This window comes from Ochotona princeps, chromosome X (assembly GCF_030435755.1).
Source record: "Ochotona princeps isolate mOchPri1 chromosome X, mOchPri1.hap1, whole genome shotgun sequence".
Lineage (NCBI taxonomy): Eukaryota > Metazoa > Chordata > Mammalia > Lagomorpha > Ochotonidae > Ochotona > Ochotona princeps.
This window is the reverse complement of record NC_080865.1, coordinates 88,654,440-88,680,826: the sequence shown is the minus strand read 5'-3', so window position 1 is coordinate 88,680,826 and position 26,387 is coordinate 88,654,440. Positions and strand designations below refer to the sequence as shown.

The 26,387-nt window shown below is 38.1% G+C and overlaps 1 protein-coding gene across 3 annotated transcripts in view; it reads left to right on the top strand.

The window, feature by feature from the left end:
- SMARCA1 (SWI/SNF related, matrix associated, actin dependent regulator of chromatin, subfamily a, member 1) overlaps positions 1-24,017 on the top strand; it is an 87,866-nt gene extending 63,849 nt beyond the window's left edge. For 2 of the 3 annotated variants that reach the window (XM_004587679.4, XM_004587678.4), the window contains 6 exons: positions 195-317; positions 3,115-3,247; positions 5,387-5,505; positions 5,615-5,827; positions 22,353-22,463; positions 23,532-24,017. In XM_004587679.4, the coding sequence (XP_004587736.2) occupies positions 195-317; positions 3,115-3,247; positions 5,387-5,505; positions 5,615-5,827; positions 22,353-22,463; positions 23,532-23,603 (771 nt within the window). In that variant the 3' untranslated portion in view covers positions 23,604-24,017. Of the gene's footprint in view, positions 1-194; positions 318-3,114; positions 3,248-5,386; positions 5,506-5,614; positions 5,828-22,352; positions 22,495-23,531 lie in introns of all 3 variants that reach the window. The other variant, XM_058658812.1, reaches the window with a different exon arrangement.
- The last annotated feature ends 2,370 nt before the right edge of the window (positions 24,018-26,387 follow it).

Here is a 26,387-nt window from a genome sequence, read left to right as displayed (position 1 = left end):
GTTCATTTCCTAATGGATATTAAATCTAAAATGCCGGATGGGACCAGAATGCTTTTTCTTTTGAGAATGTGGAGACCACATGCCATTCTGGTTATGACTTCATATTCTTTAGTGTTAAAGTGACTCCAAATATTGCTATGTGTATACACATTGTGACAATGTGTCTTGTCAATTTTATCACTTGTGTTATGCAGGTTCCAAGGAATCCCGATATCCCGAATCCAGCTCTGGCTCAAAGAGAAGAGCAGAGAAAGATCGACGGGGCTGAAACTCTCACACAAGAGGAGACTGAAGAAAAGGAAAAGCTTCTCACACAAGTAATGTATTCTAAGTGCCTGAAATGCTTCCAGCCGACTGTTAGAATAAAAGAAAATAGGAAAATATAGATCACGTTTTTTATTGTATGAGCCACCCTTCTTAAACATATGTTTAGAACAGATATCTCTTTTGAAAACATTTGTTTTCATCTACTTGAGAGCTGTTGGGAGGAGGAGGGAGAAAGAGAATTTAAAAAAGAAAGGGAGAGACAGATACAGGCTGGTGAGAGAAATATCTTCCGTCCATTGTTTTACTCAAATACCTGTAACAGCCAAGGCTAGGCCAAGTTGAAGCTAGGAACCTGGAACTCCACTTGGGCCTCCCACATGGGTGTCAAAGGGACTCAAACACTAGAGTCATTATTTGCTGGCTCCCAGCATGCATTAATAGGAAGCTGGATCTGAACTAAAGCAGCCAGAAATCAATTGGGCACTCAGGGCCCGGCGTGATAGCATAGTGGTTAAAGTCCTAGTCTTGAGCTCACCAGGATCCCATATGGGTGCTGATTCTAATCCTGGCAACTCCACTTCCCACACAGCTCCCTGCTTGAGGCCTGGGAAAGCAGTCTCTCCTCCTCTCTGTATATCTGCTTTTCCAATAAAAAAAAAAATCAATCTTTAAAAAAAAATGGGCACTCAGATATGTGTCTGGTGTGTGTTGTAAGCACAGCTTAATTCACTGTGCTGTAACATCAGCCCGTTATCCCTATTTCTGAAATACCTGTTATGGGATATGTTCTTTGGGAAATTAGAAAACACATATATGCACAGTGTAATTGTCAACCATGTGATATGTGAAAGGTCAGTGAATCGATTTTTGAGTTCTGGTAAATTGTAATCACTAACATATTCTTGCAAATTTTAGTTTGTTTTATTGGTTGATGTTGATTTTACCCTGAAATTATACCCTACTATTTTTAATTTATAGAATAATCTCATATTTATTTGAACATTTTTCTTTTCTGGGAAAGAATTTTAAAACAATGATGAGGAATTTCTGAAACTTTTAAAATAAAGATTTATTTATTTGAAAAGCAGAGTTAGAGGAAAGACAGAAATCTTCCTAGCTGGTTCAGTCCCCAGATGGCTGCAACTGCCAAGGCTGTGCCAGGCTGTGCCAGGCTGAAACTTGTGCAACTCCATCCAGGTCTCCTACCTAGGTCCAGGGCCCTAGTGTTTGGACCGTCTTCTGTTGCTTTTCCCAACTACATTAGCAAGGCATGAAATCAGAAGTGCAGCAGCCAGGTCTTGAAGCAGAGATCATATGGGATGCAGGCATTGCAGACAGTGGCCTGTTAATATCCCAATATACTACAATGGCAGCCCTAAACTGTGTGAAAATTTTATGGTGACTGTTAGATAATTAAAAGTTAGCTATTATTAAAAAGGAACATTTCCATTTGAACAAAATATTAGTACTTTCAAACTTTTTAATAATGAATTTCATTAATATCATGAATCCCAAACTGTACCAAGTAAAATGTACCAGCATAAAAGACTCTTGCAAAATAATAAGAATGTGTTTACTGTATGATACCATCTTATTATAGAAAGTTGCCAGTATGATTTATTCATTCAGTAGTTTTTTTAAGAATGTATATAGTTGTAGCAAATTCTCCGCATTAATTATTGAAAGATAGTTTTCATATTTATGTATTATTTATTATATGAGTCTTTTTCTTGTTATGTGATTTTTATTGAAGGATTTTTTACAAGCAATATTCATAGAGTTTTGAATCAGATGTCTGAAAGTCATAAAGTTTGGTTTGAAGGTATAATTGCAGTGGCTGAGCACTGGGACTTAACACGGAATAAAACTTTTAAATATTCAAATTCTATTTTCAAAAATGTATTTCCTAAACAAAAACGTGACATTCGGGCCTAGAAATGCTCCCTGGCTTGCAATCTATTGTGAGTGAACAAGAAGAGTCTTCGCCGAGCTAGTGCTGTCACTGGGACAGCAGCAGGTTCTCCCTTTCTCGTAGTTGAATTCATTTTCATATTCTTTCTCTGTTGCTGAATAATAATTACACATATTTTAAAAATCATGTCAGTCGAAAGGAACAAAATATGAGGTCACTTGAAATCTTGACAACTAAAAGCCAGGGATAACAATTTGTAATGTCGAGTGTATCACACTTTGGGTAGAAAGCAAATTCTTGGTCCTATGATTTCACAGAAATGCTAATAATGCCGGGAGATTTAAAACACAGGCTAAGCTGTTCTGTTTTAATAGAGAAATTAAGTAGGCTCAATAATATACTATTTATGGAAATTACATTTATGCATATAATTTTGAGCAAGAATCATCATAGTTTGAAATAATAAAAAGAACTACAAAAGGTTTTTTTTCCTTCTTTTGATCATCCCTCAGTGTTATATTGATTTAATGCATCTATACTCCTCTCAATCTACATGAAAACAGATCTGTTTTAAAAAATATCATTAAAGTAGTAGAATATCAGGGCTTTAGTATTTGTATTAGCATTTTAATTGTAATACATTTGTATTTTAAGGTAGTAGAGATCTGTAAAATATACTGAAGTAAATAGTATCTGAGAACTTAAAATCAACTTTAAGTACTTGGAAGGGAGTACCTTCTCATCATTGAAAAGAAGCTATTTCTAGAACATTTGTTGTTCAGCTTTTGATTCCAGCATATAAAAAGCACAATTTTATTAAGGAGGAACATTTTGAGCATTTAAGAATGTTTTTACACTGTCACAGTATAGAAAGAAGTACATAGGATAATAAATGGATATATTAATCTAATGTCTACTTAACTCTTTGGCCTCAGGGTTTTACGAACTGGACTAAGCGAGATTTTAACCAGTTTATTAAAGCTAATGAAAAGTATGGAAGAGATGACATTGATAATATAGCTCGGGAGGTGGAGGGAAAGTCCCCTGAGGAAGTCATGGAATATTCAGGTCAGTAAATAATTTGAAACTTGATGTTTTGCTTCAGCCCTACTCATTTGTTTGGCATCAGTTTAGTTGTCCCTTTGTTCAGAGATCTTTTAAACTTTGATGCTTACATGCAGGTGAAAGTATAAATATAACTGTTTTCTGTGAAAAGATGTTAAGGATTTATTCTACCATACTAAGTACTTTGCTCTCTAGTAGTCAGCCCATACAACCAAGTAAAACTGATGACTAAGGGTGGTTATTAGATAAGTATGGACAAAGTTAGTTTCTTACTCTTCCACCTCTGGATTTGGTTATCTTCTAGTCCAGTCACGTGATTTCAGGTTCAGGTTTGGGTCTTTTCTTCTAGATTGTCCTTGAAAGTGGAGAGTTCCTGATAGGCCTGTCTAGATGCACAAACATAGCTGGAGTTCCAAGTTTACTCCAGACTGGTTATGTGGGTCCTATTGATATGAGGCAAGCTGGGATGGGTCTGAAAATGTTGCTTGAATAAATCTGTTTACTGATCCTGGAATCATTTCTCTCTTCTACTTAGCTGTGTCTTTGTTCTTAACCAGAATCAGTTTAGCTGCAGAAGCAGGCATAGTTAGTACTAATTTGCATACCACAGAATGTCCAACCTCAGGTTTCAGAAAAACAAAACAAACAAAACAAAACTCATGTAAAATAGGTAAACATGTTTGGCAAATTTTCTATATGTGGAACATAGGATGTTTCTAACTTCCAAATACCTGAGCTCTGAAATTTATTGTGAATAATAGCAGTTTAGAATATAGAACACTTTTCACTACAGAAGCAATGGCACAGAAGTAATTTTAAGTTTTAAACTTCCCTTTGTGCTTCCATCCTATTTAACCGAACCACTGAAATACTGTATTTTTACAACAGCAGCAATGAAATAGTGTATGGAACAGCTTTTCACTTTATCTAGAGTGCTAATGCTTGAATAAATCCCAAGTTTAATTGGAGAACAGGTACTTTTTTTTTAACATTTGGGAGGCTAAAAGGGCCTTCTGGAAATCACAGGGCCTTTAGAGGCTTCCCTGGATAGCAGCAGGACATTCCGATTACTGTTAAAATGTAACACGTAAGTTCAGTGCATTTGGAGGCTTAGGAGAACAACAGAGATTTTAACAGCCAAAGTAAAATGCAAAAAGTGTGAAAGAGTGTGTGTAGATTTTTACAAGTTTTTTTTTTTCAGAAGATTTGAAGAGAAATCACAGCAGTGTATGTGAAGTTGCAAGACAAAAAGTGATTCTAAAAGATACCGTGTCAGTTGTGTAGAAAGAGAGGAAATGTACAATTGGCTGTTTGTGAGTGTACAGTATCTTAAATAGGCATTTAAATGTGTGTTGCATGAATAAGCTTGTGAATGAATAACCCAAGTGCTTATAAAATCTGAGTGCTAAAACACCTTTGTTGATAGGCTATAAAAATGAAGAATTTGAGAATGTAGACTAAGTCATTAAAAGGCTTCCTTCCACTGAAGTCGTAAGATGAGGGATATTAATACAAGCAGATTATTGGACTCATGTATAAAATTTGGTTGGGTGGCTGGATAATTTGAGTGTTTTGTCTGTATGTAATTAAAATCCCAAAGAACGTGTTTCTTAGAGAAAAGCCTATTTGAGTTAAGTTTAGAAACAAAACAATTAGAAATATTGTAATATTAATAAATGATTTGAAAAGCAGAAAACAGTTTCAGTAGAGATGTTTGTTTCATGGGAAAAATTGGACATGTTGGTAATAGTTAGGTTTTGCTTTTGCTTGCTAGGAAAAGGAATTCTTTGTTTGTATACTGCCCTCTTCTGTCAAGTTTTAAGTATTTGGTCTCTTCTATATCATGTTTGAGAAAAAAGCCTAGCTTAAATCTGTCTGTAGCATCCTTTGAGATCTCAGCTATTTGGGATGAATATATGAAGATTCCATATTTCGTGAAATGGGAATTTCTAACTTAAAACCTTGCTGACATATTATTTTCAAATAAAAGATAGTTTTCGATAATTGAACTTATATACACAGATGACTCTGGGTGTATGTTTTTTAAGATAGAAGTTCACTAGAGTTTTTTCCCCACTTTTTATGCTCTGATTCCTTAGTTTTTGGCCTAAATGATACTATTTTAAAATAACTGTTTTTCAGCTGTGTTTTGGGAACGCTGCAATGAGTTGCAGGATATTGAGAAAATTATGGCTCAAATTGAACGTGGAGAAGCAAGAATCCAGCGGAGGATCAGTATCAAAAAAGCCCTGGATGCTAAAGTACTACATTTTATGCCAAATTATTCTTATGTTATTTTAATGTATGTGGTGATTAGCTTTGACTTGCTGCACATTCTGCTAAAAGCACTATTTTTGTTGAAATACACAGATTGCAAGATACAAGGCTCCATTTCATCAGTTGCGTATTCAGTATGGAACCAGTAAAGGGAAGAACTATACTGAGGAAGAAGATAGATTCTTGATTTGCATGTTACACAAAATGGGTTTTGATAGAGAAAATGTGTATGAAGAATTAAGACAGTGTGTCCGGAATGCTCCCCAGTTCAGATTTGACTGGTTTATCAAGTCTAGAACTGCCATGGTATGTATTGCTTTCTTACTTATTTCTGCCAACTTTTTGTTTTGAAAAATTACAGATATCGTGTGTCCTTCATTTACATTCTCCGGTTGCTAGCATTTTGTCACAGTAGTGTACTTGTTCATACTCTCCATATATATATATATATATATAGCAGCGTCTATATATCTATCTTTATATGTGCCATATATAGTAGAATCTGTATTTTCAGAAATAGGTAACCGTTTATATTCTATACTCAGAAATATGTCTGTTTCATATTTGTAAATGCCCATATCGGTACTTCTGAACCATTTGAAAAGCAGTTTCAGACAACATGAGTGCTCACCTTCAAATACTTTAGCATACATCAGCTAGGAATAAATATATTTTCTTATATTAGCACAGTCTTGCTGGAAAATGTTAACATTGATTCGGCATTGTCATTGGGAAAACAGTCCATTTAGAAGCTTCTGCAGATGTTGTCTTTCTTCAGTCCATTTCATGTTATAATATTAGAATATCTAAGACAGATAGTTTTTTAAAAAGATTTGTTTATTTTTATTGAAAGTTGGAATTAAAAAGAGGAGAGATAGAGAGAAAGATCTTCTACCCACTGGTTCACTCCCCGAGTGGCCACAACAGCTGGAGCTGAGCTGATCTGAAGCCAGGAGCCTGGAGCTTCTCCTGGGTCTCCCATGTGGGTACCGCCCTCTTCTGCTTTCCCAGGCCAGAAGTAGGAAGCAGGAAGGGAAGTGGAGCAACTGGGATATGAACTGGCGCTCAGATGGGATCCCGGCACATGTAAGGCAAGGACTTTAGCCACTAGGCTACTGTGCTGGGAGCAAGACCAAATAATTTAAAAAGAGTAGATATGTGTTTGGGTTTATGGTTCTGGAGGTTGGCAAGTTCAAAATCAAGCAATCATATCTGAACAGCTTTTGGCAAGGGCATCGTGCTGCGTTTGTAAGTTGGTGGAGAACCAAAATGGGGAAGCAGGCACATGTGGAGGGAGATGAAAGCTGAAGAGGCAGGCTCAATAGTTATTTACTCTTCTTTTTAAGATTTATTTATCTACTTGAAGGGCAGAGAGAGGTTTGCTTCCTAAATGACCACAATGGCCAGGACCAGCCAAAGGCAGGAATCAGGAACTCCATCTGGGTCTCACTCATGGGAGGCAGGGACTTAAGCACTTGACAATCACCTGCTGCTTTTTAGGCCTTAGCAGGGATCTGCATGGAAATTGGAGTAGCTGAAACTTGAACTGGACGTGGATATGGGATAGAGGTGTCCCAGGGTATGGCTTAACTTGCCATGCCACAGTGCTAGTCCCAGGAACCCACTCTTGAGGTAACTAGACCACTCTTTTGAAACCTAACATTACTCCAGTGATGAGGGCATGAATTCGAATACTTCATGATCCAAACATCTCCCATTAGTTGCATCCCACATGACCTAAAAAAATCTGCTATTTGGATCCACTTCTGAAACGACTTCACTGAGTAAATTCCAATACATGGGGCTGGCACTCTGGTGCCAGCCTGTGCTACAGCCATCCCATGTGGGTACCAGTTCGAGTCCTGACTATTCCACTTCTAATACAGCCCCTGGCTAATTACCTGTATCAGCTAGGAGGGAGAATGATGGAGTGTAGGCCTCTGGTTTTGGCTTGGCCCTGCCCTGGCTATTGCAGCCCTCTGGAGAAGTGAACCAGTGCTTGGAAGATTTCTCTCTTCCTCTCTCTTTCTTTCTCCCCCTCTTTATAGTTCTGCCTTTGAAATAAAAATTAAAAAAAAACCACAAAATTCAAACACATTAACTTGTTGGAGACAAAAATTATATCATCAGAGTATTTTTATATCTGTTTTGTGTATTTCTTATATAACTTACTAAACTTTTAAAATTACATTTGCATTTGAAAGGCAGAGAGAAAGAGAAATACAGTTAGGGAGTGATCTTTGATTTGCTGGCTCACTCCCCAAATGACCAGCACTAGCCAGAGCTGGGCCAGGCCAAAGTAGACCCCTAAATTCTATCTGGTTCTCCCAAGAGGGATACCAAGTGCTTAAGCCATCATCAGCTGCCTCTCAGGGTGCTTATTAGCAGGGCACCAGATTGAAATCAGAGCAGCAGGAACTTGAACTAGGCACTCCAATACTGGATGTGAGACAAACGGCGACTTAACCCACTGTGCCAAACACCAGGCCCTGTTTTTTCTTAAACCGATCCAGCAAGGTTCACACATTGTATTTGGTTATGGGATCTTCTGTCTCTTTTAATCCGCAACTTCTTATTTTTAATGACAAAGATTTTTAAAAGGTATCCAGACTAGTTGTCTCATAGCATGGCTTGTATTGTTTGCTTATTGTTACATTTGGGTTCAACGTTTTTGTCAAGAATGTTCCGGAAGTGATGTGTCCTTCTTATTGTATTGTGGCAGGAGGCATGGCAGGTTGTCTCACATTTGATGATGCTAAGTTTGTTCACTTGATTAATATGGTAATTCCCAGGGCTTTGCAACTTAAAGGTAAATTTTCTTCTTTGTAATTAAGCAGTAGATACTTGAGAGGATGCTAATAACCTAAGGATTTATTTTTTAATGAAAAGGAATTGTTAGCTAAGTTGTGTATAAGAGTTGTAAGAATTACTATAAACGTAATAATTAAGTAGAAGAGATACTTTGTTTTAGCTTAAGCTATTTCCTCCATTTGTTTCTAATGTAAGTTATGTTCCTGTTAGATTCTAGTGCTACTTAGCAGTGCCATTCATGATGATATTGAAATTCATGCAACACATTTTTAATGTTGGCATCCTCAGTTTTTTTGTCAGCCAAAGTAATTAAGAGAAAAACAGATTTATGCAGTCTAAAAATTAAAAGCAACCAGAAAGTAACAACCCAAAATGTGATTTTGTGACTAGTCATAAAATGCAATGCATCTCTTTGTTGCAGTTCTATCATAAATATTTTCTTGTCTCAAAGTTCATTAGGGGTGTGAAACATGTTCAATATTTTAGCATTTATAGTACACATGAATTATATTGTTAGAATGTCGATCAAACTTGTGGATGACGCAGTTTTGGTAGAGCTAGCAAATACTTTAGATCAAGCCAGGGCACAAGAAAGAAATGAGAACAATGGGAATAATGGATCAGTTGACTCTCAAAACCTAATACTTACTGTGGATAAATGTAGTTATACATATTTACAAAAAACTAGTAAGAGGTGTATATGTTCACAAGATATAGTCAGAAGAATGGAGAAAACAATAAGAAAAAAAGGTAAGAATGTGTAGCATGAAGAACTGAGGTTAGAGTTGTTTGACATGGTTGTTTGGATCATTGAAATAGATTATGGAAGAACAATGTGGAATAGCTTTTCTATTAGCCTTTGAAAATGAGATTCATTCTGAACTCTCTTGACAACTTTGACAGTGAATTAGTTGCCCTTTTAAGGTGCCTTCTAGCTTAGTTAATCTGTGCCCATGATTAGCATAGATCTTCCATTTGAAATGTATAATCATTTGGGATTTTGTGCATCTTAGAATAACTCCAACAGCTTGTAAAAGACAAATGCCTACCTGCATTTGTTGGTGAATCATGGTTTAGGACATACATGTCCTCTTCTGTGATGGAATATCTGTTGAATTTTGAGTTTTGTTTAGGTGATATTTTATTAATTTTTGTTAAGATTGTGAGCTTAATGCTGTTTGCAGTTTCTGTAATCATGAAACTAAATAAGTAAGGAATGTAAAGGAATAACGTAGCCTATTTGCAATATAAACTTGACTGTAGTGTAACTACATAAATTTCTGATTTCATTTCCAAGGGAAAAAAATCTGGTATATTATTAACAGCCACTAGATGTCTCTGGACTCCCTTGTAAAGAATATTTTCCTCCATTTTCATTTTATACAAGATTTACCTATATAGTCTTTTTATTTTTTGCCAAGAGATTTAAATCTCTAACCTATGTTTTCCAAAAAGCAGATATTAACTACGTAAGAGATCACAAAATGAAGTCTTTTTTTTTTTTGGTTAAAAATAAAATTACCTTTGTCCTTGATTACCTTCTAGAACATAGACTTTCTTATTCTAAGGCATATTAAAAACGTGCAATAGTTTTTTATATTTAAACATTTCAACTGGAAGCTTTATTTTTCCTCATCTCTGTTCTAGTTAATGAATTTTTTATTATATTTCTGGATTTAGAGTTTAATTAATATGTTATTTAATATTTTAAATTACTTCTTCTCCCCTCATTTTGAATGACTTTCCTTTCTGTGAATAATATTTACAATCTAGGAAGAGAAGCTGCCACCATTGAAACAGGCTATTATGATCCTGAAACACAATAAAAGCAATTTCTTTTGTTAAAAAATCTGATCTTACAGAGGAGATCATTGATCCCTTAGGGTGTCATTGTGTTTGAATCAAAACCTTACTCATGATTAAAGTTAGCCTACTAAAGCAGCTGTCTTGAAAAACTTTATCATGCTTAAAGATATCTTTTCTTCCTCAGAGATACCAGTAAGTAGTGTGAAATACTTATTAGAAAAATGCAGAAACCTTAGCACTGTATTTTATTCTGAGATCTCAAAGAACTGAATTCATGGCTTCTGACATAACTAACAGTCATAAAGTGCCTCAAGGCATGAACCTGTGCTTTTAAACATGCTTCTCTGTGAAAGCTTTCAACGAATGGCTGGAAATTTCTTTGAGGCTTTTTTTTTTTTTTTCATTTAAAAGTGCTGGCTATACAAAAGAGAAAATGAACTTCAGTTCCATTTCTCTGTACTAAAAAAAGATTGTGATTTCTTTCTCTGAGAACTTGTGTGATCTTTAAGTACGTAATCAGCCTCTATTGAATTACATAAACAAGGAGGAAGGATGTGATCAATTCAGATTTTTTAAGCTTTCGAGCGTATGAATCTACCATTTTATTTCTTAGAAGAAGATCTTAAAATGGAGTGTGTCTAATCAAAAGCTATCAGAATTAAACGGATCTTTAGCAGCAACCACAAGAGGAAATGATAGTACTTTGGATAGTGGCAATTCCTTTATCAATGTTGCTTCACTAATTTTCAGGCCATGCCTTTTAGGTAATGGATGTCCGAGCTCTCTCCCTGTTCATTTAATAGTATTCTGATGTGACTTGAGATTTGAGAAGAAAGTGGAAAATCTAGCATGTTTACTACAAAGGGTGTGTGGAAGAACTACCCAAAGTTTAATGACAATCCTTGAGCCTCCTTAGGGCTAAATGCTACTTCACTAGGAAAAGCAGAATTTAATTTTCTTAAGTAAAGACTATCTCTTGATGTAATCCTGCAGTGTATCTTTTGTAGGATTGTTTTGGTATAGTTTTAATTAAAAGACAGTCTGTGTAATGGAGACTGTCATATCCAGATGTGAGGATACAATGCAGTATGCATCTCTACTTCGGGACAATGATGGACTCCCAATGAAACTGTTTACTGTATCTTGATAATAGGATGCTGGACTCTCTGCCATTGTCCATGCCCATTGTCTCTGCCATGTCATGATGGACATATGACTGTGTATGAAGAACTATATGATAGTAATGATATAGGGGAACTCAGTGAGGGGGAAGGGGTTGGGGAGGGGATAAGGGAAATCCCAGGGCCTATGGAACTGTATCATACAATGATAATAATAATAATAATAATGAAAAGAAGTAAAATTTAAAAAAAGATAATCTGACCTTATAACTTTCTGGGGAGTTTTTCTTTTGTAGCGAGCTGTAGGAATTTGGTGTTTTCTGCCTGTGGCCGTGTAGGTTGGTATTGAATCTGAGTGAGTAGTTAGTCTCTACAATTACCCTTTTATAGCAGGTTAAATGAGTTGTTTCGATAGCATCTCAGGAAGAGAAGCACACACTACAGTATGCAATACGATAAAAATTTCATGTTATTATGGTTTGTTTTCAGATCACAGCTTCATTGTTAATGCGATGTTCCTTATTTAAAAGTAGGAAAATGAAGTTGCATATTAGAATTGGAAAAAAAATGTTTTAAAAAAATACTGTGGTAGTTTTTGATGAACTTCCATTTTTTATCAGTTTATCAGTGAATAGTAAATGTTAATTAGGTTTTGGTTGAGCATAGTGTATTTTATAAATTATCTGTTCAGTCAGAAAAGAATTTTCTTTAGAGATACTCTAGAAAAGTGAAGGCCAAACTAAAAGTTTTGTTTTATACTCCCAGTGTTAGTAAAGCCTAGGGAACATCGTAGGGAAAGGCTTCTCGTGAGTTTTGATTTTATGTGTTTGATGGTATTTAATAGTGTGTAACCAGTAATATTGACATTTTAGTGTATTACATGTTTTTCATGATTATTTTTATTTCATTTGAATGGTAGAGGGGAAGAGAGAGAGAGAGAGAAAGGGATGGGGGGGAGAGAGAGAAAGAAAGGAAGAAAGAAAGAAAAGGAAAGATCTTTTCCATCTGCTGGTTCACTCCTCAAATGGGCACAATAGTCAGGGTTGGGCCAGGCCAAAGCAGGATCCCATCTGGTGGCAGGAACTCAAGTGCTTGAGCCATTATTTTGTTGCCTCCCTAGCTTTCACATTAGTAGGAAGCTGCAGCAGAACCAGGCACTCTCACACCAGATGCAAGCTCTCCAAATGGCATTTTGATTGTGTCGAATGGCCACCCTGATTATTACATTCTTAATAAAATATGAGAAATATGAATAATACATTATTAGTAAAATTGTTAAGTTGAAATATATTGGGGATTCTTTAGAATTAAAATATTTAAAAATCTGCTATATTTTTCTTATGGGGTTTGTTACTTCCTCATGCACTCAAAGGACTAGAATCCCTTTCCTGTCTTAGTTTTGAACAAGCCCTAGAACAGGTATATACAGAGGAGGCAGTGCTTATATTTGCCTTGAAGGTTGGGTCAGAGGCGTCATGAGAGACATGCGTAGTTGTAGAAACATATGTAGATAGGAACAGGGAGAACATAGAATGATTTTGTTCTCATTGTTGTCTCAACCCGCAAGTGAATTACTTGGTTATACTTAAAGAGACCAGCACAGGAGTTTACCCAGTTATTCAGTGAATAAATGAGTATGGAACTTCTGTATTTCACTTTATTTCTAGCTTACAGATCTCTGCAATTGGAACCATATATGGAAAGACTTTGAGGAAATGGACAAACGTGCTGGACTTCCTTTCTTTTAATTTACCTTTTTTCTAATGATAGACTGTCTTGAGCTGTCAATTCCTGTAGCTTTCATTTATTGTTCACTTTAAACAGCCAGTTGTAAATTTCATAAGCTTTATTATGGAGCTGTAGCAGTTGATTTAGGACCCTGAACTGTTACAAGTTTGACATACAATTAATGCATTTATGGGAGTTCATCTTAGGTGTTTATATGCATGCATTGTTTTGTGAGGAGGTGTGACATAATATGTGACAAATAACAGTGCTCACATGAGAGTAGCCATGTGAAAATATCATGACACTCGACATTAGTTTGAGAATCGTAGCACATTTTTTCATTTGAATTTTAACTCACATTTAACTACCCTAATGCTTGGGTCCTGAGATTTTGATGCAGGCTTCCATTGCTATTTGTTAGTGAGCCAGGGATTTAGACGTCTCTAGGAGCCTGTGTACTCTGCTGCTTGTTTGTGGGAGTGGGAGTGTCAGTGAAAAAGCAGGACATTTGGAGGCAGAATAGAGGGAATATATAAAAGCAAAGTTGGAAAAAATGCCCGTTTTGTGTAAGACCTGTAGAAGAAAATTTTGATCTTAACAGAACTTTACCAGAGGCACAAATGTGGAGTATAATTCTTTTATTTTTTCCTTTTCCCCTGCCTCTTTCAGCTACTTTTCAGGTGCTTTTTTCAACTACTTCCCACCACAACAGGCACAGATCTTCCGTCATTCAGTCTTAGGTAGGCTTAGTGTCTAGGATTTTAGTACATAGAAAATGTAATGTGGAGCCTCTTTAATCTGATTCAATAAGTCACTTCAAGTCTGCTGATGCTTTCTGTGCCTTTTGAATTGATGCTTTGAAGCCAAGTGCGAATCAGTGCAAAGGATATTTGAACTTAGTAGGCAGCAGGATTGATATTCACCACATGCTAAGGGGCAGCACCAGTCATTGAAAACATTACATCATTTATTGGGGGTAGGGATACATGTCCTAGTATCCAAAAGTTGAATTGTGTGTACTTGCTTTGAATAAAATCCTAGGCAGTTAAAATGGTGTGGAAAAACCAAGGCTGACCAATTTTGTTGAAATTCAGTCTCAAGTCTGTAGTTGAAAACGGGTTGGCAAATTGTGGCCTACCACCTATTTTTGCATGGCTAGCAAGTCAAGAATGAGTTTTATATTTTCAGTAGTTGGGAAAAAACAAATCAAAGCAGAGACACTATTTTGTGATGTGAAAATTCTCCAGTCGTTGTTTGAGTGGCCATGAGGACCTTAGCCACACTGGCAATTACAGATCATCTGTACCTGTTTTCATGCAGCTGTGGTAGAGTTGAATGGCCGTGGCAGAGCCTGTGTGAATTGCAGAGGCAAAACCTTTCTGCCATCTTTACTGGAAAACATGTACTGACTCCTGGTTTAAAATAATGCACAGTGAAAGTGGAAAGAAAGAAATTGTGAAGCCAAGGGTGTGATAGGAGGGGGTGTCCAAAAAGTTCATGGAAAATGTGTTTTCTGAAAAACAATTATACCTGGGTATCAAAGTTTTTCTTTTTTTTAGCAAACTTACCATTCAGTTCTATTTTCCATATACTTCTGGAAGTACCTTTGTGTATGACAGTCCTTTATGAGATGTATGAATGAAGCATGAGAGGTAATTGTGGCACAGATGTGGCCGCTGCCTTGCAGATTCCTTAGGAGGATGATTACATGGAAAAGGAAAGCAGATTGTTCTCGAAGACTGGGAAACTTTGACCTAGGTCCAGTTGTTGAAAACTGTAAAGCAACAAACTTTAGCTTTGCATTAAAGAGCTTTGTTAGCCTTCCCTGGGTAGAATAGCTAGCCAGCTCTGGGAGATAGTGAGTACTCAATGACTGGAAGAATTCAGACAAAGCTGGGCAACTAAGTATCAAGGGATTCAACTATCAACTTAAATGATTTTTAGAAGTCCTTTCTAGGGACTGCTATGGTGGCCTAACAGGATGATCCTCCACCCACAAGTGCCAGCATCCCATATGGGTGCTACTTCAAGTAGCAACTGCTCCACTCCCCATCCAGCTTCCTGCTAATGGACTGGAAAAGTAGTGGAGGATGACTCAAGTCTCTGGACTCCTGTATGCATGTGCGAGACCCAGAGGAGGGCTATGGGCTTCTGGCTTTGGATCAGCTCAGCTCTGGCTATTGAAGCCATTTGGGGAGTGAACTAGCAGGTGGAGGACCTCTCTGTCTCTTTCTCTGTAAACCTTCCATTCAAGCAAAAATAAATAAGTCTTACAAATCCTTTCTAATCCTTAGGGCCTATGACTTCATGAATTCCCACTAGTGAGAATCAATTGTTATGGGAAACTTTTGGAGTACAAAATACACCTTTGATTATATTGCTCATCCTGCTTTTAAAAAAAGTGTCAACGAGATCCTGTGCTTGGCAGAATTAAGAACAATGCCTTAGTTCCTTGTTAGTTTGTAAGTTCTGAGTACTTTGATCCTAACTTCGGTTTATCCATCGCTGTTTTTTGTTTTTTTCTGTTTTTTTTGTTTGTTTGTTTGTTTGTTTGTTTTTTATTCCTGTGGGCCTCGGCCCTCTACTGCTGGGCGCACCAATGCAGGTTCACTCCTTTTTTTTTTTTAAGATTTATTTATTTTTATTACAAAGTCAGATATACAGAGAGGAGAGACAGAGAGGAAGATCTTCCTTCCGATGATTCACTCCCCAAGTGAGCGCAACGGCCGGTGCTGCGCCGATCCAAAGCCGGGAACCTGGAACCTCTTCCAGGTCTCCCACGCAGGTGCAGGGTCCCAAAGCTTTGGGGCCATCTTCGACTGCTTTCCCAGGCCACAAGCAGGGAGCTGGATGGGAAGTGGAGCTGCCGTGATTAGAACTGGCGGCCCATATGGGATCCCGGGGCGTTCAAGGCAAGGACTTTAGCCGCTAAGCCATGCTGCTGGGCCCTATCCATCGCTCTTAATGCTGTACAACATTCCTAAAAGTTGTTTCTCCAACCACTGGCCAGGATATGTAAACAGAAGACATACAGAAGAATTCTGTATTCAAATAGATTTGGGATCTGCTGATGCTCAATCTTTGTTTTCACACCTTGGGTGCTAAAAGCTCTGAGAAGTCCTGCAATGAAGAGAGTTGCTTCAATTTTTAGCATTCTAATGTTTCCCCCACATCTGAACCAAATAAGATATTTTGGTCTGTTGTCACAGCTCTTGACATTTAAGAGTAGTTTTTTTTATTTTTATTTTATTTTATTGTATTGTTGTTGACAATCTTTACATAGTTAGTTGCGGTTAAAAAAAAAAGGTTCAGGGGGTATAGGGAAGTGGGTAATACTATTATGTCCATATTGTTTCCATCATGTATCTGAGGTAAAGGGGGATATTGAGGGAGAAGCCCCACCCGGTTTCCCGCCCACCCCAAGTCCCGGATGTGGGGCATGCTCTGAGATATTTGCTCAAGTGGTTTTAATAGTTCTCCAGTTATGAATCGCTGCCAGTTTCGCTCAATGAGGTCGTCCACTGATTGATATGGTCCATCATAAAGTCTCCGTTTGCCCCATATTTTGCTGCCAACATATAGCTGAGATGAATGATTGACCTGTTCTGTCTTCTGTCTTTTCTTGGTTAGAGTTCTGAGTCCAGCAGTTCGATTGGGGAGATCTCCAAAGAAACCTTGAGGTATTCCCAGACCAGATTCTTGTATGTTCTAGCAAGCACAGGGCCCGGCACAGTCCATCATAGACCAGTCTGTCCCCCATCCAATTTGGCTCTTGTACTTGTCAGTGGGTATTAAAGCTTAGTTCCATCTAACCAACTCAACCATCCAGCCCTGACGGATGTTGTTGAGTGCCTCTCTGTCTAGCCATCCCAGCCCCCATCCTAGTTTTCATGCCCTCCCGTGGGACTAGTGACCCAGGAAGGGGGAACCCACTTTTTCCCTCCCAGGTCTCTCTCAGTCCTGGTTTATGCACTCTTTAGGTGGTTCTGTGATTTGACTTGACAGAATTAGTCTCCAGTGCCAGCTTCTGCCAGCTGATGCTGCGGCCAAGCCCAAACATCCCTCACCCGCTCTAATTTATGCTTGCACCAGCAGGAATAATCAGCCCAGCCTGGCTTTTCCCTATGACATTTAAGACTAGCTTTACACTCATCACTGTCCTATTATTTTCCTTCTCATTTTTGCATCCCCCTTTTCCTCTTGTGTGCCATTTTTCCCCCTTCCACCTCATTCTTGAAACCAGTGTGGGGAAATGGGGCGAAAAAGAGCTAATTAAGCTACAGAATTGTGGAAGCTGATGTCCTATGAACCTTTCCTTCCTTTCCTTCTAACCCCAGAAAAATAGGAAGGTAGAGAGGTACAAGAATCTGAGAGACTGTGCAAAGAGAGATTGTAGAAAGCGAAAAGTTCTTTTGACATGAGCTTTCTCATAGTCACCGGGTTATTTGTATGAGGGATGTGTGAAATGGCTATTTTCTCCTCAATTATTGTCTGTTGCTATTGTCTGTATTCCCACTAAACTAAGGTCTATTTGCTTTTTGCTTGTTAAACCTCTTGGCGAAGCATTAAGCCTTTTATACTGCAATGTAAGTTTACACAATGTTATCTTAAAAACTAAAGAAAAAGAAAGAGGGGATGGGAGGGAGCCAGAGGAGGAAGAAGGAAAGGAGGGAATATCGTTATATTCTTATACTTGTATCCGTGTTAAAAGCTAATTAAAATTTCAAAAACACTGTTTAAAAGAAGTCATGGTCTTGTTAACTTGTCCTTTTCCCTTTTGATTTCTGATTTTAGATAGTGTTCTTTTTATGATACCATCTGTTTAGTTAGGGTAAAGAATGGAGTTGGTCTTCCTAAAAATGTGACAGAGACCTGTGCTGAAAAGGTAACATCCATACTCATCCATTACTTGATGCCTTTCTCTAGAGGTTAGGTTATTTTTCTGTGTCTGGAGTACTTAGTGACAGGTTAAAAGGAAAAAAAGAACTCCCGATATCGTCTATTTATAATCATTTTGAGACATGTAACTTCCCTCTACACAGACTGTCTCAAAGAATTAGCTTTTTCTCCTGAATCATGCATATAAACCAGGAATATGTATCTAAAGATAAGTAAGTCATAGGCAACTATTACTTATTGAGAATAATAACAGCCAGAGGGTATAGTTTAATGATTCAAGAGTAAGCTTCACATGAAGACTCTATCTAGTCTCCCTAGAAAACTAATGGTCAAATCTCATCAGGGTCAATTTAGCCCTTTCTGTAATAGATAAATTAAATAACATGCTGCTTAATTTGTATGTGGATTATTGAGTGAAGCTATGAAGAGCATTTAGTCTGCATATTAAAATATTGTGATTGTTTTGTTAAGTAAGGAAAATTCTAGTGTTAGTCTTCCTAAATTACTTAATCTTGGATAATTGTATGCAAGATCACTTTAATAGATAAGCAATAATTGATTAGTGAGCTTTTTCTGGCTAGATTCTTTGGTTGTCTGCCTTTTTTAGAGCTCCAATTAAAGCAGAGAATGCTTGGATAGTTGATTAGATTTCTGTAGTTAATGTTTCCTCTACTGCATGCCATTTTTTTCTGGATTTTATTTGGAAAAATAAAACTCTATTATGAGTATTTAGGAAAACAATTGCTGTTTTATCAAAACTGTCATATTGCTCAAGACCTAAATGTTTATTACAGACAATTTGGAAAACACAGGCTGGTACTTGTATAAAGAAGAAAATAGAAGTTATCAGTGGTCCCACTCTGATAGTTAGCTGCTGTTAACCATGGGCATTATTGTCAGTATTCTATTGCTGTGTATACCTACCTAATATAAATCTGCGTATTCTCTTCAAATTACCAAAATTTAGGTAGCCCCCAATATCTCCCTTACACTATACTAAACATTTTTTGTAAATCTTTGTGTACATTTATTTCCATCAGTAAATTTCTATGAATGTTAGCTTGGCTCAGCCCCAGCCATTGTGGCTGTCTTGGAGGTGAGCCAGCATGTAGATCTCTCTGTGTCTTTTGAGTTGTCTTCATAACTCTTTTAAATAATAAATATTTTATTTTGAAAGTGCTAAATGAGTGAATCGTATGATTCAGATTGCCTTTTCTTTTCTTTTTTTTTTTATTAATTATTTTGCATTATGTGACAGTTTCATAGGCTCTGGGAATTCCCCCACCCCTCCCCATGCCCTTCCCCTATGGTGGATTCCTCCACCTTGTTGCAGTATTACAGTTCAAATTTAATCAAGATTCTTTCTTTGCAATCATATACCAAGCATAGAGTCCAGCAACTTATTGTCCAGATGAATTGAACAGTTTCTTGGGGAGACCATTTCTTGTCTGAAGCTAGAGCTGGCAGAATATCATCCCAATCAATTAAGAGCCCCAACATAACATCAATGGCAACTTACAACATTATGGAATTGACATGGTTTTGAGTAACCAGTATGTTAAAAAAAAAAAAAGCAAATTCTTAATCACATCCTATGATTAGCTCATTGACATTTCAATTTTAGTTTATATACAGGACCGGCTGCTATATACCTTAAAATGGCTATAAGGTACCATTCAGCTGTCTCGTGTCTATTTCATTTTAGTGTTTAGCCATTTGTTGTGTTGAAGTATAATTTTGCTGATCTTGGCAGATTTTAGGATAATCTAGACTGGCTTGTAACTCTAACAAGACATTTGTTGACAATTAAGGTGCAGAACATTTTTTTTTTTTTTTGCGGGGTGGGGGTGTGCAGGAAAATCCTTAACACCATGGTGAGGAGTGAGTAATCTTTGTGTCCCACCCAGCGAGGCATGAGCCAATCCACTCCAGCTCTTTCCTGTCAGATTCCAAGCTCTACTTTTTGTTGTTTGTCTATTTATTTTAGGGTTTTTTAGTTTGTATGATTGTTTGTTTGCTATGAGGGGTTTTCGGAGCGATCCCGATGGTCATTGCGAGGGAGGGCGGGGGTCCAGAGGTGGAGCCAGGCTCGGACCAGAGAAAGCTCTCCTCCCTGGTCCCAAAGGACGTTTATTGTTCTTCTGTTTCTGCGGACCGCTCAGGGCTTCTGGTTGTCTTTCTGATGACGTTGGTTTCTGCACGGTAGTGTTTGGACTTCTTCCATCCCCTGCGGAAGCTCCGGTTGGGGGTGGGTGACCTCAGAGTACTCAGCCTCCGAGGGCATCCAATTCCCTGTGGCCTCCTTGGCAGTTGGGATATAGTCCTTGTTGCTCGTATTAATAGTTTGTGGTGAAGGTCTGGGAGTCTTCATGGTTGGGATCCAAGCTTCCTCCTTACCACCTGCTCCACTCTGGAGTGCCCCCCTGCTCCACGCACATGACCTCCTGTTAAGAGGTTGTCAGGATCACACCCGATTCCCCCCTCATGCATTGGTATAGTAGTTTTACTATTGTTTAGTGCCGCTTTGAGTCTGTTGTCTATGAATTACCAGATTTGATCTTGATAGGCTATATTGTACTTTTTCTTCACTCTTTTTATGTTCCCGAAAGACTTCCCTGCACTCCCTCCCAATTACGGATTAACATAGCGTATTGAGGGTATAGTAGGTTTTACAGTTTTTCGATGTAGATCTTAAGTATTCTGACATTAATTGTTGGTTTATAGATTATATCGCATTATCTTATTGCATTGGATACAGGTTGTTAGAGATTGCACTAATATTACAATATACAGGTATTATCTTCCAGGTTGTCATCTTTTCATCTCAGATTAAGGCAAACATGTGGTATTTAACCTTTTGGGATTGGTTCATTTCTCTTAGCATAATGGATTCCAGTCGGGCCCATTTGACCACAAAGAACTGCATTTCATTTTTTTTAATAGCTGAGTAGTATTCCATAGAGTAGATGAACCATAGCTTTCTTATCCAGTCTTCTGTTGATGGGCATTTTGGTTGCTTCCAGGTTTTTGCGATTGTAGATTGTGCTGCTATGAACATAGGCGTGCATGTTGGTTTCTTGTGTAGGAGATGTTTTAGATATATTCCTAGGAGTGCTATTGCTGGATCATATGATATGTTGATTTTCAGTTGTTTGAGTATTCTCCATACTGATTCCCATAGAGGCTGTACCAGTCTGCAGTCCCACCAGCAGTGTAGAAGGGTTCCCTTTTCCCCACATCCTTGCCAGCAAGTGTTGTTGGTGGTATTATGTATGTGTGCCATCCTTACTGGAGTTAGGTGGTACCTCATTGTTGTCTTCATTTGGATTTCTCTTATTGCCAGGGAACTTGAGCATTTTTTCATATGCTTGTTTGCCATTTAGGTTTGTTCTTTTGTGAAATGTCTGCCCATTTCCCGTGCCCATTTCTTGAGCAGTTTGTTTGTTCTGGTGTTTTGGTTTCTCTGGAGATCTTTGTATATTCTGGAGATCAGCCCTCTATCTCCTATGTAGTGTACAAAGATCTTCTCCCATTCTGCAGGTTGTTTTTTTACTTTGTTGATTGTTTCCCTAGCTGTACACAAGCTTCTTAGTTTGATGAGGTCCCAATTGTTTATTTTAGTCTCGATTTCTAGTGCTTTTGGAGTCCTTTTTAGGAAGTCAGGGCCTACGCCTAAGTGTTGCAGTGTGTTTCCAACATTTTCTTCCAAAAGTTTGAAGGTTTCTGGATGTAGGTTTAGGCCTTTTATCCATTTAGATTCGATCTTAGTGTATGGTGAGAGATGTGGGTCTATCTTTTTGTTTCTGCAGCAGATTGCCTTTTCTTTAAAGATTTGTTTATTTTTATTACAAAGTCAGATATACAGAGAAAAAGAGAGACAGAGAGGAAGATCTTCATCCAATGATTCTCTCCCCAAGTGAGTGAAACAGCTGGAGCTGCGCCGATCCGAAGCCAGGAGCCAGGAACTTCCTCCAGGTCTCCCAAGCATTTTTAGGGTCCCAAGGCTTTTGGCCATCCTCGACTGCTTTCCCAGGTCGCAAACAGGGAACTGAATGGGAGGCAGGATTAGAACTGGTGCCCATATGGGATCCTGCCACTCATACGGGATCCCAGGCGTGCAAGGCGAGGATCTTAACTACTATGCTATCGCGCCGGGCCCTCAGACTGCCTTTTTTCACTCAGCATATTACCTTAAAGCCCATCCCTTGTATGTGTCAGTTGTCCTTTCCCTCCTGATGCTGAGTAGTATGCTGTGATGTGGATGTAGCACAGTTTGCTTAATCCTGTTGAATGGCATTTGCCTCGCCTCTTATTTTTGGTGGAATCTTTAATATGCTGAATGAATGTTGTTTTCAAACATACCAGTTCTGGAAATTCCACGTCACAGAAATGATACAGAGAATTGTCATCTGTTTAAAGGATTTGACTGGACTATGAGAGTGAGAAAGTTTTATTGTTGCTTTCAGGAATTCCAGAGACGCTGCAACACTCTGATTTCATTGATTGAGAAAGAAAACATGGAGATTGAGGAAAGAGAGAGGGCAGAAAAGAAGAAACGGGCAACTAAAACTCCAATGGTAAAATTTTCAGCATTTTCCTAACTTTTAGGTAGATCTCATTTTTTTTTACATAATTAAAATGCCTATGCTATGTTTAATGTCATAGTGATACCTATTACAAAAACTGGTTCTTTGAAACACTAATTTGTTTTGGACAGAAAAAGAATCACAAAACAACCATATGTTCCCTATTTGTTTATAGAATATGATTAACAATTCCCTAGCAGTGGGGCTTAGTAGTTAAAATATTTCCTCATGGATCTAGGCAGAAATACAATGCAAATTGAATCCTTTGAATGGAGACTGTGATGAGGGCAGGAGAAGGGTAAGATGGGATGGCATGGGGCGAAGTAGAAATTGGAAGTTCTGATTTGCTCAGACACATTTTCTGCTCTTTGTAGAACCAAGTGTACAAATGAGAACTTAGAGCAGAAACTGTTGAACTATTAGATAATTTGGTTTTAATCCCGAAATATTGCTTTGCTATGGGAATGATTTAAAATACTCTTTATTAGATCCTACTCTTTGGGTATCATTAAGTAAACTACCATATTTCATCAAATCTAAGATGCCTTCCCTTGTAAGACAGCATTATTTTATATACCACCAAGAAAAAAATGCTGCCGAAAAATAATTTGTCATCACTTGTGAGATACATCCTGATTTCAGAGATGTGAACATGTGACAGAAATGTGCATCGTAGAAGATATGAAATATGGTATGTTAAAACCTGCTGGAAATTTTTATAAGATGATACACATAGTGAAATTTTGCCTGGAAAACTTTGAGTATTAATCAGTTCTTTACGATAAGAGTACATTTATAATACCATGTGTAAGTAGATACTTGATGACTATTTTTGATGGCTATTTTATGTCTTTTTGTAAAAAGAAACATCTTTGAAGGTTATTTTACATTGGGTTATATAGTTTGTGGGACTATATAGAACATTAACTGTGAGTATAACACTGAAGTGAATATTCATGTTAAAATTTTTTTGATGCATTTACATCCTAGATTTAACATTGTTGGGCCATTTAAAAATGTGCATATTGGAGCAGAACATTAAATCTGTTTCCATTTTAGTCACAGAAAAGAAAAGCAGAGTCAGCTACTGAGAGCTCTGGAAAGAAGGATGTCAAGAAGGTGAAATCCTAAAGCCTAGAAATAAAGTTTTAAGTGGGAAACTGCTATTTTCTTGTTCCCATCTTCAAATGCTAATTGCCAGTTCCAGTGTATTTATGGTACTCTGAGAAAAAATCTCTTTGGTTTTGATTTCTTGCATATTTTATATATTTTACAATGCTTTCTACCTGAAATGTGTAGCTTTATATTTTATGCATTGTAGTATTTTTGTGTACTGTATTTTGTGCATTTCATGTCTTCATCCAAATCTGCTCAGTCCTTGTTTTTTTGAAGCTTGTGCTGAGGTTTTAGCTTTTCTATGTTTTATATGCCGCTGCTTTGAAAGAGAACCTAGATTCTATAGCTGTATTATTGTTGTTTCATACTTTAAATTTATATGGCTGTGGAAAAATGAATTAAAGTGATTTGAGGAGAAAGACTTTTTCACTTCTTTGTTGCTTTCTTTTCTATTGAGTCTGGGCTTGTATGTGTTGCTGCATACTGTGATTAGCATAATAATTGTTTCTTTGAGGTCATCTAAATATTTTTTCCTAACGGAATAAAGGGTGAGAAAAGAAATATTAAAAAAAAAAGCGCTCATATTTGATACTGTGTTTGCTGTCAGTATGCATTACATTTAAATTATTCTCTAAATATTCAAGTGGGAAAATATAATAAAGAAATATCTATAAGAAATTTAATTATTTCCTGTTTTTTGTGTAGTAGAAAGCAGCCGTGTTTGCTGAATTGCGTGGCTCACTGTTGTGTATTTGCTTGAAAGTTCAAACTTTGCTTGCTGACTGATGTGTGATCTTCTGTCCCATCGAGGCGGCTCAGAGGAGCCTGGGTGTAACTTGCAGGGTTTTTTTTTTTAACAGCTACGATTGTGCCATGAGGCCTGTGCACACAGGAGGGGTTTCTGTTCCCTAGGGATACAGTTATGCTCAAGTCACAGTCCCAATGTGTCAGAGGTTTGAGACAGCAAGAGTTGAGTGTTGCTTGCACGACACATCTCTTGCAGAGGAGCAGGATATGAGAATGGAAGGGGATCTGCTCTAACCCAGTTAACTCAAGCCTCTGGGCTGACTGACATTTCAGCTGCCACTGTAGCAGAAAATGAGAGGTTGGACAATGTCCTACAGACTCTTCATTGCCTCAGACCAGGAGTGACACATTTCACATCCACTTGCATTTTCTTGCCCCAAACCAGTCCTGTGGTCCTGGGTCCCTATTAGAAGGCTGGTAAATGTCAGGGAACAAATAGAATGTCTTATATTACCACCTCTGCCACAGGGGCTGTCTGCTCAGCAATGAGCCTGTGGTCAAGCTCAGAGTATAATAGAACTAGGAAAATGGATCTGAATCTGGCATGAAACACAGCAAATACACAAACTGGGGATGCCCGATGCTGATGTTAGTTATTTAAAAAAAGTTTGGGTAACTAATTAGTTGCCTCTTTTCCCTACCAGTATCCTTTGTGTGTGTGTGTTTTTTTTAATCAGGCTCTATTTACTGTAATACTGTGAAACCCTGCATAGTCCCTGCATGCTAAGCTAGCATCTTTCATGTTCTCAGTCTTCCCATAGAAGTTCTGCAACATAGATCTTGGAGAATGACAGCCCAGTGTCTACTGGATTCTTCTAATTTTTCATTTATTACCCAGATTTCATAGTTTTAACAGACTGCAGTGTTCTTGACTGAATTACTTTTACTTCTTTAAATATTAGGCCTTGGGCTCTTAAAAAAAAAAGTTGTTGGGTCCGGCGCAGTAGCCTAGCAGCTAAAGTCCTGACCTTGTACGCTCCAGGATCCCATATAGGTGCCAAGTCTAGTCTTAGATGCCCTCTTCCAGCTCCCTGCTTGTGGCCTGGGAAAGCTGTTGAGGACGGCCCAAAGCCTTGGGACCCTGCACCCGCGTGGGAGACCTAGAAGAAGCTGCTGGGCTTTTGGCTTCGGATCAGCTCAGCTCCTGCCATTGTGGCCACCTGGGGAGTGAATCATTGAATGGAAGATCTTCCTCCCGGCCTCTCCTCTCTCTGCATATCTGACTTTGCAATAAAAATAAATAAATTCTTTAAAAAAAAGAATTGTTTTTATTGGAAAGGCAGATTTACAGAGAAGAGAGAGAGCTCTTCCATCTTCTGGTTTCTCTTCCCATGAAGGAGGTGAAGGCAAGTGAGGTAATACTTTACTAGTTGGTGCTTTGGGCTCCAAATCCCAATCTGGAGCTCTTAAGCCTAAAATGTAATCTTTGAATCTTTGAATTCTCCACCCCAATGTGATTAAAAAAAAAAAAAAACTACAGTCAGTTCATGGCCTTTAGAAATTGATATTAGAGGATGTTACTGAAGCTGTTGCAAAGTGTGAGAGAGATCACACCGGACACACATGTAGGGTATTAGGAGGAGTCTTTACTGTCCAAACGTGATGCCAGCAGCTCCCGCTACACTACAGGAACCACTGCATAGGGCGTGCCAAAGTCAGGGGCTTTTAGGCTCACCTCTTCCACTCAAATTGAAAGCCATACAGGGCAAACAAGGTTTCCGTGCATTCAATTAACTAAGCGGCAGGGAGCAGGAAGGGAGCTGCAGGAACCCGAAGTTTCCCTGTAGCTAATTAACCTAAAGTAGCACAGTAGGAGGTAGGAGGGGCCAGGTTCTAGGGATCTCCCTGAGTCATTTTCACGTTGTCAAGGGGTGGGGCATGTACTTGGAGCCTCTGGAGCTGGTCTCTGTGGATTCAATTAACCTGAATGGTGTGTGTGTGGCGGGAAGCTGGAAGGAAGGGCAGGGTGTAGAACCTCTCCATGCTGTCCGT